The 14,391-nt window shown below is 43.7% G+C and overlaps 1 protein-coding gene across 1 annotated transcript in view; it reads right to left on the reverse strand.

Moving 5' to 3' along the window:
- XYLB (xylulokinase) overlaps positions 1–11,823 on the reverse strand; it is an 84,752-nt gene extending 72,929 nt beyond the window's left edge. The window contains exons 1-7 of the mRNA XM_058026811.1: positions 11,537–11,823; positions 9,043–9,125; positions 8,160–8,229; positions 6,312–6,392; positions 4,957–5,043; positions 3,729–3,857; positions 2,424–2,489 (exon numbers count right to left, since the gene is read on the reverse strand). Of these exons, the coding sequence (XP_057882794.1) occupies positions 2,424–2,489; positions 3,729–3,857; positions 4,957–5,043; positions 6,312–6,392; positions 8,160–8,229; positions 9,043–9,125; positions 11,537–11,581 (561 nt within the window). The 5' untranslated portion in view covers positions 11,582–11,823. The remainder of the gene's footprint in view (positions 1–2,423; positions 2,490–3,728; positions 3,858–4,956; positions 5,044–6,311; positions 6,393–8,159; positions 8,230–9,042; positions 9,126–11,536) is intronic.
- Positions 11,824–14,391: the final 2,568 nt, after the last annotated feature.

Consider the following 14,391-nt stretch of genomic DNA (forward strand, 5'->3'; position numbering starts at 1 on the left):
TGTCCCACCCACAGTAGTACAGGTCTGGAACCTTTTAGAAGCTCTTGGAGCACCTTTAGCATCTCTTTGTGACCCTTTGCCTTCCTTCCAGCTGAGTCCCTGGACCTCCCTGGAGTTACTCTACAATAAACTATAATAAACAGCTTTGAACTGAGCCCCTGCCTGCAGCTCTGCCTCAGGGCATGCTCCAGCTGCACGACATCCAGCTGTAGGGCTGCCAAAAAATGCCCCCTATGACACTGATCCACCATGAACCTTCCTCCTCTTCACATCTGCTGTGTGAGCTACCAGGCTAACCAGCCACCACCAGGCTTTCTGCATGATCAGGCACTGCCTGATGCCAAAAAGTTGGCACAAAAGCAGACAAATCCCTCATTCTGTGCTGTGACTCACTCAGAAGAAATATGCTTGTCACCCAATAACTAAACAGAATCAAACCTCCACAGGTGGAGTGAGCCAGAAGTGACAGGTTTTTATTAATGATCACAAAATCACTGCTTCACAGCATTCAAGGGCAGCCTGTAGCCAGAGATCTAAGAGGTGGTTGCAATGGCCAGGAAATTTAATGATGCACTTGCTCTCGGTGCATCTCTCCCCGAGAATACATCACATTGTTCTCAGGTAACAAAGGCCTACCTTCTGTGGTGCCCCAGTGGGCACTAGCTGCCTGAAATGGAAGGAAAAAAGGATGAAGTTAAACTGAGAATCAGCCAGCCAGTTTAGCAAGCTGACCTACAGGAGCAAAAACATCCACCTTCCACATGTCATTGGGACTGCCAAGATGTTAAGTGCTCCTTGAGGGGCCCCAAGAGCAGCTCTGGCAGAGAGATGTTTTGTGCTTGAATGCATTTTGCATAGGTTTTATTGCTAGAAGTTACCATCAGTTCAAACAGCCCTCAAAGTCTGAAATTGGTTTAACCAGTTCTCAGTCCCACTTCCCTCCCAGTAACATATCTCTCTCTAAATTTAGTCATAAGCTTATGACCAGAATGTATCAGGGTTGTTTCATCTCATACCTTTCTAGTTACAATGAGAATGTAAAAGAAAAGAAGGGGAAAAAAATTAAAAATTTAGCATTCTGCAACCAAATAGAGTCAACTTGCAATTCACTTTCTCATGAAATGAACTGCTTCATACAGGGGTGAGATTTTAAAAAAATAAACACACAAAAAAAATGCTATCAAGAACTGAAGTAATGGAAAACCAGGTCTTCCTTACTCCCCTTTATAAAAACAGGGTCTATGTTTCTCCTTTTCCAGTCAGTGGGAACTTCACCAGACTGCCACAACTTCTCAAACACAACAGATAGTGGCTTAGCCACTTCCACCACCAGTTCCCTCAGGATCTATGGAAGTATTTCATCAGATCCTTGTGCAACTTCAGGTTCCTTAGGTGGTCTTGAACTCAATCTTCTCCTGCACTGGGTGGTTTTCATCATCCCAGTCCCTGCCTTTGCCTGCTGTGGCTCAGGTGAAGTGGCTGGAACTCCTGCCAGTGAAGGTCAAGGCAAAAACAGTCCTGGAGTACCCAGCCTTCTTCACAGCCTGGCTAACCAGGTCTCCCATTTCCTTTGGAGAGGGCCTACATTTCTCAAAAGTCTTTTTAACACTGACATGCCTGTAAATGCTTTTCTCTTTGCCCTTGATATCCCTGACCAGACTTAATTTTGTCAGGGTTTTAGCTTCCCTGACCTAATCCCAAACTGCTCAGAGGGCCTCTCTGTATTTCTGCCTTTATTACTATATTATTGCCTTTATTTCTACCTTCTGTAGGCTTCTTTTTTGTGTCTGAGTTTGTCCAGGAGCAATTTGTTCATCCACACAGCCCTCCTGATGTTTTTGCCTGGCTTAATCTTAGCTGGGGTGCATCACTTCAGAGCTTGGAGGAGATGATCCTTGACTATGAACCAGCTTAGGAGAGCCTGTATCCTACCATTCCAACACTCCAGGAGGCATCCCTATGATGCCAAAAGGATCAGAACCCCCTAATTTCCTATTTATTCCCCCTGCCATTTGTGTTTGCTCAGACATTTAATCTGTTCCACCCATGAAGGTGCCTTTGCTGGCTGCTGGTGTCCTCCAGGTGCTCTCCTGCCATCCCTCTCCAAGTTCTGGGCATCTCCTTCTGGCACCAAACTGATAGGAGTGGGATGGTCTGAGGTTCTCCTCCCCCAACAACTTCAGTTTAAAGCTCAATTCACCAGCTTGAGAAGTATAACACTCAAAGTAGAACCAATGTCAGATTTTTATCTGCCTAACCACTAATAATTTAACAGAATTTTTAAAGTTCTATGTTCATCTTGAATTCAAACACAAGAGTCAGAATAATCTTTAGCAAAAAGGTCTGTAAAAACATCTGCACAAAATAAATTTTAAAAGACTTTCAACCATGTTTTCCAATAAGGGAATTGAAGTTAAGCCAACCTCAGTTTGCTTGTAGACCTCAGGATTCTGGCTGTAAATCTTTGCTATCTGGTTTCCTGTAAAACGCTGAGAAAGAAATGCAAATGCTTAGAAACACAAACCCTAAATGGAGTCAATAATCATTAACTCTGTGTAATGAGTTCAGAACATTGCACTTTGGATATTTAATTTGCCTGATGCATGATGAAAGTCAGTGCACAGCAGGCAATCTGCACTAAACAGGGTATAACACATAGTCTCATTATGAGAATTTTGTTCACCTTTTGAAAAAAAGGCATGGGGAAAAACATTACTATCCATAATTTACATTTCAGAAATGACAGTTCAATGGAATGAATCACACTTATTCTGTGCAGAGGAACCAGCACAATTCAAATGCTGCCTTCAAATCCCTGAAAAGGTTTAAGCTACACAATCTATGTACCTGCCTGTGAGGCAGGTGAATTGAAATTAAAGCAGGAAGTTTCATACTCAAAGCATATACTCCAGCCCAGGCTAAAAACAGCTTTAAGAATATTTATTTTTCATCCATGTATTGTGTCAGCTAATCAAAAAACCTTTTAACGCTGACACCTTAACATTTAACAAGTGAAAAAAAAAGTGTTAGTGGTGTGCAAAGTCTGATTTCAACATCAGCCATAATGATGATTCAGAAACAGAAACATCAGTTTGGGAGGTTGAAGCCTTATTCTGATTAATCAGGGGCTGAGGTGCCTGCAGGGCAGCCCTGATCTCACTCCAGAACTCATTGTCACAGTTACAAGGAGGGAAGACTCAGGGAGAGGAGACAAGTGACAGTGAATTTGACAGTGTCCCAAGCATCTGAAACACTTCTCTTAGGAGCTGCTTGTCAGCCTCCAGGCAATATTAAAAGGCCAATCTTTTAATTGCAGGAGTAACCTAGAGCATGATTCACAAATAGGAGGATGGCTTTACCCTAAACAAATGTGTAACACAAACTGGGTTTGCATCCCAATAGAAATGTGGCCACACAAGATGCTGCCAGGGGGACAAGCAGGCCCTGAGAATTTAAGCATGGCCACCCAACACTGCATTTGGGAGCCCCTGGCCAAATGCTCCAACTGCCTCCTGCAGCAGAATTTCCAGTGTTTGGTTCATTTCACTGTGCAATTTCTGTATCTCCCTTTGTGAGACTAATGCAAAGCACAGTATGGTTGGAGCTCCTTCAGAAGCTCTGTCTTTCCTAGGTGATGGCTGATGGTTACCTGCTGCAGCTCCCTGGGCTGACAGAATTGTTTCCAGCACAGGATTCTGCTGGGCATTTCCCCCCCATCCATTCCTCACCTCATAGGCCCTGGAGCCAGTGACCCTGGCCAGGTGCTGGGCTCCCCCCAGGGCTCTCTCCAGGGCTCTGCACTGGGAGGCTGTGCTGGAATCCATCCAGATGGGGCTGTCACTGACTGAAAAGCAGCCCTGTAACCAACAACACCCTCTATTAGCAAGTCTGATCTCTGAATTCCCTGCTAGAGTAAGGAAATACAGCAGCTATAGGTATCAGCTCACAGCTCAGCTCTCTGACACGCCTGCTGCCTTTCTCTCAGCAATTACAGAAAGCTGATATTGGGTACAAGGTTGGCCAGGGATGAAAAGTTCAACCCAAACTTGGCATCAGAGGGAAGCAACATTCTCTTTCTGCTGTCACCTCTCACATCCTCTGGCAGCCAAAACCCCAGCCCCTTTTAGAACCTCCTCACAAACCATCAGATTATCTTCCCACAGCTCTAACAACACATTTCTCCTTAATGCATGGCACAATCACCTGGAAATACAACCGAGGCTTAATACACCATTTATTCCAGCATTTTGATGCCATTTCCATGAGTTTTGCACAGATGAGACAGTTACAAAACTAATAACTTAGCACATTTAACACAAAAGTCTCCCTTTCAACATATATCTGCCCTTTCTGACACTGAAGTAAGGGAAGAAGGGCCTTCCAGAGAAAAGCTGAGTCCTCCCAGTTTTTCTTTTTAAATAAAAGCTTGTCAAGTCTGTGTTCAAAGCTCACCAATCACACACATACAAAATGTTGAGGTCAACAAGGTACTTGGTTAGGTTTTTAAGTCCACACTACATTACACTTCTATCCTTTCAGAGGCAAGTGTAAAATGGTCTTTTTTAAATAGATCTATTTTCTTATGAAATCATTTGCACATCGTGCAAGGAAACTCAGGTACAGCAGTCCCACCACAAATTTTTTGTTAATATATTAAACATGTAAGATATTTACACATTGTAAACAAAAATATTACATTTTCTAGAAGAACAAAGAGGCTGTTACTCCGACACAGAAAGATTCTGGGACACCCACTGGCTCCTGTAAGCTTTTAAAGCAGAGCATACTGTCATTCAGGAGAAAATGAAATGTCAAAAGTCCTGCAACTGAAGGAATAACTACTACATTTCATTTATGCTGCAGGGGCTTGCAGCCAAAAAAGAGGAAGAAAAGCAAAGTGTGAGGATCAGAAAAAGGACAGTGTAGCCCTCCCTCCAGAGCTTTTGTGCACCTTACCTTCAGTGATTGGTGCAAAGGCAGTTCAGGTGATGCGTTCTTTAAAATCTGGATGCTTCCTTTTTTCCAGTACACACTCCCATGTTGCTGTAGGAAACACAGAAACAGGAGCTGGAAATGCCCTCCCAAGCATCAAAGTCCTGATCTTACATTCTAAGGAACAAAAAAGAGCTCTCCCCAAACCAGGACCAAAAAATGGCCTACTTCAAATCAAAGGTCTCACAAAAAAAAAAAAATCTCTTATTTAAGACTGAGCAAAGCAGACACTAAATCAGAATATTATTTTGAATCACAGAATTTTCTAGTAGGGATAATTAGTGTATTGCTAATGGCATTAGACACTTACCTGGGGGCTCTTTGAGCTGTACTCAGGGTTCCACAGTCAAGATTTAGTTCTGTGCTATTGCAGCAGAGCCCCTTGACCCATCAGTTACAAGCCTGTCCCTCTTGCTGGAGGGGGCAAAATGAAGGGAATATGGGCAGCCTGGAAATCACCCCCTTTTTTCTCTTGAGTAAGGTGGGGTTACTTGGCAGTCCCCAACTCGTGCTCCACTGAAGAATTCACAACAGAGCCTTGATACCAGCTCTGATTTTCAGACACTTTGCTCAGACTTTCAACTGCAATCAATGGAATACGGAGATGAAAGCAAGGGGCTTGATTAATTAGTCCCAGATACATCAAGATGAATAACCTAAACCTCACATGTCAGAATTAGCTGTTGCTTTGGTGCTGTCCTCACCCTGAATATCATCTGTGAAAGTTATAAAAGCCTCTGTTGATTCATTGGAGTACTAGGAGGAGACTGGCTAACTGACTAAATGTCAGGGTGGGTTCAATAAATTAAAAAAAAAAAAAAAAAGGCATTATGCTCTACAGGCTAAATCATGGAGCCATTTTTGTCATTTCTGCATCATTTGGGTTTTGTTGTTTCTGTGCAGATCCCTGTCCAAGCCAACAAAAAATTGCTGTGCTTTTAGCAAAACTGTGCTCCTTGCTGGTTTTCCTACCCCATTTTCCACAAGCACCTGGATCTGCTGAAATCCAAAATTTACAAAGAATTAAAACAACATGAAGCCAAGCAGCTCTGCACTAAGCTGATTTAATCAATTACACTGCAAACCTCATCCTCCACTCTCACCATCTTCCAGTGACTGCTCTGTGTGCTTCAGGTGTCCAGCTCCCCTCAGGAATGTCTGTGGATGCTTATGTAGAAGTTTAGATATTATTTTTTACAAGTTTAGATATTATTTTATGCTGTTACAGTCTTCTGCCATACAATTGTTTAAATTTATCACTCAACCTTATACTCAGTCAAAGAAATGCAGTAAAATTGATCATTTTTGTACAAACTGACCTGGCCAGCACCAGACATTGCTCTGACTTGAGAGAAGTCAAAGCCTGAAGACTTCATCTTTTCCAAGATCACATCCAGAGCCTACAACAACAAACAGAATCAAGAATGACAGTAACGAGCTATCAAATTATGCATACTCACAATCTGGAATTAAACAGTAAATTCATGTCATCACTGATAAGAGTTCATTGGCAGATAATGAAAAATTAGTTAATGACTATGGACTTTTCAAAAATCTACATAAATTAATTTATTAAGTGAGAGCCCATAAAAGAAAAGTTGAGTCACACAGGGGAAACAATAAGATCTTTAAAGAAACTAAATCACAAAGATCCACTCTTTGAATCCTAAATAAGAGGCAAAAATTAAAGAACTCCAGTTTATTGAAAAGCACTTTAAGAGTGCTAGACACACAGAAAGATTATTTTTTCTGTTCTTACTTTTGAAAAATCTATGAAATCTTAATAGGGTACTCCCTGCACCCCATCCTACAAGATATTAGGTAACCTCAATACCAGTAATCCCAGTGTCAACAAACTCACAGAGTCTTTAACAGAAAGATAATTCAAGTGATTTTAGCACTTCAAGCACCTATGTAAATTTTGTTCTTGACGCATTTTCCTGAAGTTTAAAGCAAAAAAAAAAAAATTAATCTATCTTTAAATCATTTAACTTAGATCAGCATTTCCCAGACTCTCTTGACAAATGGACCACTGCAAGACTTCCCAACATCATATATACCTATATCATTCTATTATTAATTTAATAATCGCAACGGTGCCTCTTCATTATGGTTCAAAAAACCAACAGCAAGCAAATTTACCAAACCTTTGTCATCTACTGTGGATCACCAGCTGGGGGTTCGGTGACCTTTCTAATATTTTAACTATTCAAATCCCTCTAGTAGGAAAAATTTACAGAGTATCATATAAGTGTCACAGTTGAGATGGCCAGGACACACAGAGCATCACCACACAATTCCAGAAGGCTTTAAATTCCGTGCTCAACAACACCTTACCACATCAGAAGGCTTCAGCTGTCTGCCCACACAGAGCACCATCCTCCCACCTCAGAAGTCTGCAGGCATCTACCCTTCTTGTTCTGCAGCCCGACCTTTTATACCCCTGATTCTGATGCACTGCACCTGTGTGCCCTCTGCTCCTTTTGGTGATTAGCACACCTGAGCTCTCCATGGCTCATTGCTGTCAATGCTGCTCACCTGCTTTTCACAGCTGTGCCCATTGGGGATGAGGCTCAGCCACAGCCCCACTCCCAATTACCCCAAACTCTGTGCCTACACATAAATATTGCAAAATCTGCACGGAAGTAAGAAAGGCTTTATTTTAAGATTTTTAAAAATGCTGTACTTCAAAATAAACATCAGTCAAAGTTACTGGGAACCAGTGAATAAATTGCCCTTTCACCACTTGCCAGCTGCAACATCAATTGACAAGCAGAACTTGTTCTCAATTAAATAGTTTAAGTAATATGGGTGCTACAAAAACACAGATTCAAGGAAGGCAAAGTGACAGCTGTCCCAGTTGTGTATGAGGGGGAAAAAATAGGTTTTTTTTCAAGTGAAGGAAAGTCAGAAAAGAATCTCTCACATGTAGAATGCTATAATAGTAGAAAGTGAAGAAACAAACAAAAAACCCATCAAAATGTTAGCAATTTCTACTATGTTTGTTGATAGCATTACTATTTGCATACCAAAGACACAGAACAACACTTCAAAGAAACAGAATGTAAGCAAAAGAACTATTTTGATTTGAGTGATAGGTTCCACTATTGCTCACAAAAAACTTTCACAGCAAGGAAAAAGTTGATCCATATAAAGTTTGTTCATACCTTGACCCACATAAGCACTGGTGAAGTGACTGTCAGTCTGTCACTGTGAATGTAGACTCCACCTTGAGTCCTACAGAAAAACAGGATTTTCTCTTGGTAAATTCAGCAATTTTTTTTTTCCCTGCCAAGTAGAGTTCTTCAAGTTTATAATGACCAAAGAGAATTTGCAATGCTTTTATGTTAAGAGCAAGGATCAGTGTTTGAAACAGGGAAAAGTAAAAGCCAGCTCCTAGGAGGTGACATGTTTGACATAATTGCAAAATAAGTGATTTTTAAGGAAAGGCCCTGATCATAAAGATCTGTGATAGAATCCATTGCTGATATTGCTCATAGGCTGCATGTGATTCATAATTATTTCTGTCACAATTAGTGACTTGAACCTCAAAGATGAAGTTCAATTCATCAAGTAAATAAATGTGTTTTATTGAAACTTGTGACTGGAGGATGACATTTGTCAATTCTAGTCTATCATGTAAGTAAGCAAATACTGTCATCCCACACCTTAACAACTGAATTTATGTCCAAATGCCTTTTAGATGTTCCCCTCATGCAATTTACATGCTGTTCTGAGAGCATCCCACCCAGTCATGTCCACAAGTCTGGAGTTCCAAAAGAAAAAGAATGGTTTATTTATATGTAATATTTTGGAGTATATTTTCTAATTTATCTCCTTTTGGGAGCTCTTGTTACATTTACATTTAAGGAAGGCAAGAGCATGTACTACCCTTGCAGAGTGGGAAACATGAACATAGCATGACTTTTTCTGTGCCTCCATAAATATCAGTGAGACCAAATAGGGCAACAGTCCCCTCACCTCAATCTCCAAAGCTTTAAATTACATTATCCAAGTAAAATATAAAATATAAAATATAAAAAGCCTTACTTAAATTCCGGAAGGTCCTTATCAAAATGAACATTATCTTCATAAATGACCCTCAGCTGTTCATCAATAGCAATGACTTTCAACTGGAAGATATAAAACAGGAAGTTAACAAAATCTAGCAATAATTGAATAGCACTGATGACTCATTTATAATAATTTAATTCCCACAGACAAAATGAACAAAAAAAAAATCACCCCAAATCATACAACTCACTGAAAGTAGGGCATAATTTTACATGAAACAAGTTATGAGAATTTCCAGAATGTTACCTATTCAGCAACACGTGGGTTTGTTTGTTTGTATTTTCTTTCTCCTGTAACTCACAAGATTGGGCTACAGGCATGTGTTAAAGAATGGCAAACATGTTACCAGGCTCATAGCTTGCATCACAGTAGCCAGCTTTTCCAATTCCTCCAAAGAATACAGTATCTTAAAGATGTCATACACCTTCTTTTTGTTGTCACCTCCTTTTTTTTTTTTTTTTTTTTTGCCTTATCTTACCAAGGAACCTCACAGACCCTTTAGGCTACCTTGAACACCTTTCCTGCTCCCCAGATGGTGAGCAAATTAAATTCTGCCCATTTGGAAAAGCTCAGAGGGCATTATACAAGTGTATTTTGAGCTAATGCCACAGAAAGCAACATCCCCAACTCCATAAAGCTGAGCCTTCTTGTAAGCAGGAATTAGAAGGGTACCACAACCTTTCCTCATCTATCTTCACTTAAGTTCACCTAGCTCTGCAGAAATACAGTAAGAGCTGAGAAGAAAAGCAAGAAGCAGCTCACATTCTGTGCCTATTTCAACCAGGGGGAGAGTGCAAGCTGCTGCTAAAGGAGCTGATTTTAAAAAGAACCTACAATCCTGTCATCTCAAGGAGCTGCGTTCAAATAACAAGGCCAACCCCATTTTTACCACAGCACTGTAGAGCCATTATCTATGCCCTGGCACAACTCATTACCAACCTGCACTTGCTTAAAAATGGCTCTGACCCACTGCAGCTTAATTGGCTCTCTGCTTGCAGCTTGTCCCCATAAAAACACTTGATCAACCTAACCTGGATGTGTCTTTTCAAGCTCCCAAACTTCAGCACAACCATAATGGTGATTTATGCTCGAACACCTATTTTTAACATGTTCAGGTCTCTGCACAACTTGGGCAGAGTTTCTATTCACAGGGCAGCAATACCTGGCTGTGCTGACAGATCAGAATTTCAAGCAGAAACCTGAGCATCCAGGTTCAGTCTTGATTCACACAAAGACACTGGGAAGCTGGGTTAGGGTGCAAATCCCAGCTCCTACAGCAGCAGGCAGAGGGGTCTATATGCAGCCTGCATATAAAGAAGGACCACAGTTCTCCAGGATTTAACCCATCCTTAGCAGGATGGGGAAGCAGGACACATTTAGATATATAACCCACTGCTGCAGATGGGGCAAATGGAAAGGGATGAAGGTGAAGGGGATATGAGAACAACCAGGTATATGCACTGCGTGCAGGCCACAGACATCTTAAAACACACAAATCACTCAGAATTATTACAGCCATAAGATAAAACACAGGAAGTTCTGCTTCAAAATGAGGAAGAACTTTGTTACATTGACTCTGGCAGAGCACTGGAACAGGATGCTCAGGGAGGACACGGAGTCTCCCTTTCTGGAGACATTCCAAACCCACTTGGGCATATTCCTGTGTCCAGGTCACCCTGCCTTGGCAGGAGGTCTGAACTGGATGATCTCCAGAGGTCCCTTCCACAGACTCACAGAATGGGTCAGGTTGGAGGGACCACAGCGGATCATCCGGTCTAACCTCCTTGCTTTAGGAGGATTCTGAGTAGACATCGACTGTCTCCAGCGACGGAGACTCCACAACATTGTGTAATTCCGTGAATAATTTGGCACCGGCCGTGTGAGGCTGCAGCGGCTGCGAGCCCGGGGCAGGGAGAACCGGGGCAGGGAGAACCGGGCAGGGAGAACCGGGGCAGGGAGAACCGGGCAGGGAGAACCGGGCAGGGAAAACCGGGGCAGGGAGCGCCGGGCAGGGAGAACCGGGACAGGGAGAATCCGGGCAGGGAGAACCGGGCAGGGAGAACCGGGGCAGGGAGCACCGCCCCGCTCCGCTCCCCGCAGCCCCGGCCGGGCCCGGGAACCGCGAGCAGCCCCGCCCGGGAAACCCAACCCGCCTTGGGAAGGAGGAGAGCGGGGACGGAAGGCGCGGGGAGGGGACGGAAGCGGCGAGAGAGGGAAGGCCTGGCCGCGGTCTGGCTCGGCAGCGGCGGCGGCGCCATCCCCTGCTCATCCCTCCGGGGGAGCTCCGGCCCGCGTTCGGAGCCGAACCGGGCAGCGCAGCCCCGCAGCGGGAAGGGAAGGGAAGGGAAGGGAAGGGAAGGGAAGGGAAGGGAAGGGAAGGGAAGGGAAGGGAAGGGAAGGGAAGGGCAGCCCCAGCCCCGGCCCCGCCGCGGGCCGAGGGAGAGGAGAGGCGGGGGAGGTGGCGCGGTACCTGCTGCGTGCTGAAATCCCAGCCCAGGTAGCAGGGAGCGGCCATGGCACGGCACGGCCCTGGCCCTCAGCCGGGGCAGGGAGCGGGAAGGAGGCGGCTCTGCTGGCCCGGCCTCCCTCCCGGGGCAGGAGCCGCCGGCCCGGCCCCGCCGAGCGGCGGCACCGCGGTTAATGAGTGCTCAGGGGGCAGGGAGAGGGACGAGAGCTCCATCCCTCGCTTGGAGGGGCCGGGAAGAGCTCGGGGGTTAATGTGGTGGATGGATTGAAGCCATGGTGATGTGATTCTGCGGTGGGATTGTCCCGAGGTTAATGAGTGCTCAGGGGGCAGGGAGCGGGACGAGAGCTCCATCCCTCGCTTGGAGGGGCCGGGCAGAGCTCGGGGGTGATGTGATGAAGGATCGAGGCCATGGTGATGTGATGTTGCTGTGGGATTGTCCCGATCACGGCCCGTTAGAGCTCGGGGGGTGATGTGATGAAGGATCGAGGCCATGCTGATGTGATGTTGCGGTGGGATTGTCCCGAACACAGCCCGATCCCCGCTGCGCAGCCCCAGTTCGCACACCGGGCCGAGGTGATGCTGTCCCTTCATTCCCGACTGAGCAAAGCAAGGAGCGGGTGGTAACCCACAAAAGGCTGGAGCGCAGGTCTTCAAACCTTTACACTCTTTATACATTATAACAAAGGCGTCAGCTTTTATTGGTTACAAATTATATTACTTTTCCCGGCATTTGAGTCCCTTTTGATGGGTGGTCCATGAGTTGATGGTCGAGATTACCTGCTGCTGCGATCACTTTTCCCCCCGTTTCTGCTCAGTTCTGCTGAATTCACTCTTGGTGGCTCCTGTCCAGCCCATTCATCTTAGGACTGTCTTCCCTGCTCCTTAAAACAACAGATTAGCCAAGCATAGAGAGTTCACAATGCAGCTGCTTAATCCTAACTGTCCAGCTACAGCTACTGGTTAGCAATTAAAAAAACAAAAACACCTGCAAAGTTTGACACAGACCCTTGTTCAAATCTTGAGGGGCTTGGGATCAGGATGGTGGGATGACGTGATGGGGTCACTCTGTGCCAGGGTGGTGCATGGGGCAGCTGAGCACGGATAACCAGCACCCTCACACAGGGAAACCCAGGGGCAGCACCCAGGCCAGTGAGAGAACACCAGAGCTGCCATGCAGGAGCCACCCAGGGTCCAGAACCAAATCAAAATCAGCAACCTCAAACCACAGAACCAAGGAATTATTTAAATTATAATATAGTGTTATTGCAATTGCTGTCCCACAGCCCTGTTGTGGTATCACACTCTAATCAGCACAAACACTCACAGCATTCCAATAAAAACCCCACTATTGTTACTTTGGCTGAATTATTGTTTTCTAGTTTGCCTTTTTTCACTTGGGAGGGTTGGGGAGGTTTTAGGGTTTTGCATTATCTGCCTGTGACAAGCAAAGTGGTGTTCCTTAATCGAAAGAAGACTCATCTAAAATACACTTCCATTCTGCAATCAAGGCAGTATCTCAGCAGAGCCTTAATGAAGTCAAATAGGCTTTGCATGCCCAGGATCTTAAAATATTTTTACAGTACAAACACTTAATTTGAGATAGCTCAGTTGGTCAGAACATGGTGCTAATAATGCCAAGGTTGTGGCTTTGATCCCTGTATGGGCCATTCCCTTAAGAGTTGGACTTGATGATCCATGTGGGTCTCTTCCAACTCAGAACATTCTGTGATTCTAAGTATAAAATATTACCAAATTTTGTCATAGACTGAGCATTTAAAAATATATCCAGTGATTTCTCAAAGCTTAACACGCATAGATTTATACTTACAATATTTCTATATTATTATAAAGAACAAGCTTTTGAACAATGGCCACAAGGTAGTGGTGGAATTTGCCTGCCCCTGAAGAGCTCATGCTGGATGAACCTGTCCTGAACAAAGGTCTCACTTAACCAGAGGCTGTGAAGGAAATAATAATTTTGAAATGTTACCAAGAACTGTTTCCTCAGTGTAATTTATACCAGAAAACAAAGGATCAAATAACACACAGAGGCTGGGTTTTTTATTAATGCAGAATGTGGCTGGTGAGCCAGAGAGGAGAGGTTTGCTCAGCCCTTTCATTGGCTGCACAGTCCCTGTAAACAGTCACAGATTCAAAGGCTGAGGATGGAAACACTGCAATATTCAAAAGATTTGAAAAAACAACAAGAAATGTAAATCTGAATGAAAGAATGATTAATACTTCTCAAAAAGAAAAATGAGTGGATTTTAATTTTTTCAAAGGAGGTATTGGCTAGTAGAAAGGGAACCAGAGTTTATAAGTAAAAAAGCAATCCTGTGAGGATGTAAGAATTAGTTCTATTCTTCAGCAATTAGGTCAGAACAATATCAAAAAAACAAGAAATAACTTGACTTAAACAGCACAGAAAAGCTGGGACTGGAATAACCTCCCTTGTATTAACAATCTTCATTAGGAATAAAGGGCCAAGACAATTCAGGAGGAGAATCCACTGAAGGACAAAGTGGGAATGTTTTTGTTGCTACTTTCACTGTTCAGGTTTCTCAAAAGAAAGTAAGGAAGTTTGTAGAATCAATGTTTCACCCGGTCATTCTGTTGCCCATCTTTTCATCAAGGCAGCGTTGTCTCAAATGTATTGTTTGAGTATGGAAAATGTGCATTGCTGCTGTTCTTTCTGGACTCAAATTCACACCATAGCCTCCAAAAATGTCTCCTGAAAGCAAAGAAGGTGTAGTTGTGCATTTATCAGTGAAGCTGCATTCATGTACTGGTGAGGTTTTAGCACTGACAAATCCAGAATTTCCAGAGGGGATGGACAAAATGCCGTTTATAATTGAAAT

Source organism: Melospiza georgiana, chromosome 1 (assembly GCF_028018845.1).
Source record: "Melospiza georgiana isolate bMelGeo1 chromosome 1, bMelGeo1.pri, whole genome shotgun sequence".
In the NCBI taxonomy this organism is placed as follows: Eukaryota; Metazoa; Chordata; class Aves; order Passeriformes; family Passerellidae; genus Melospiza; species Melospiza georgiana.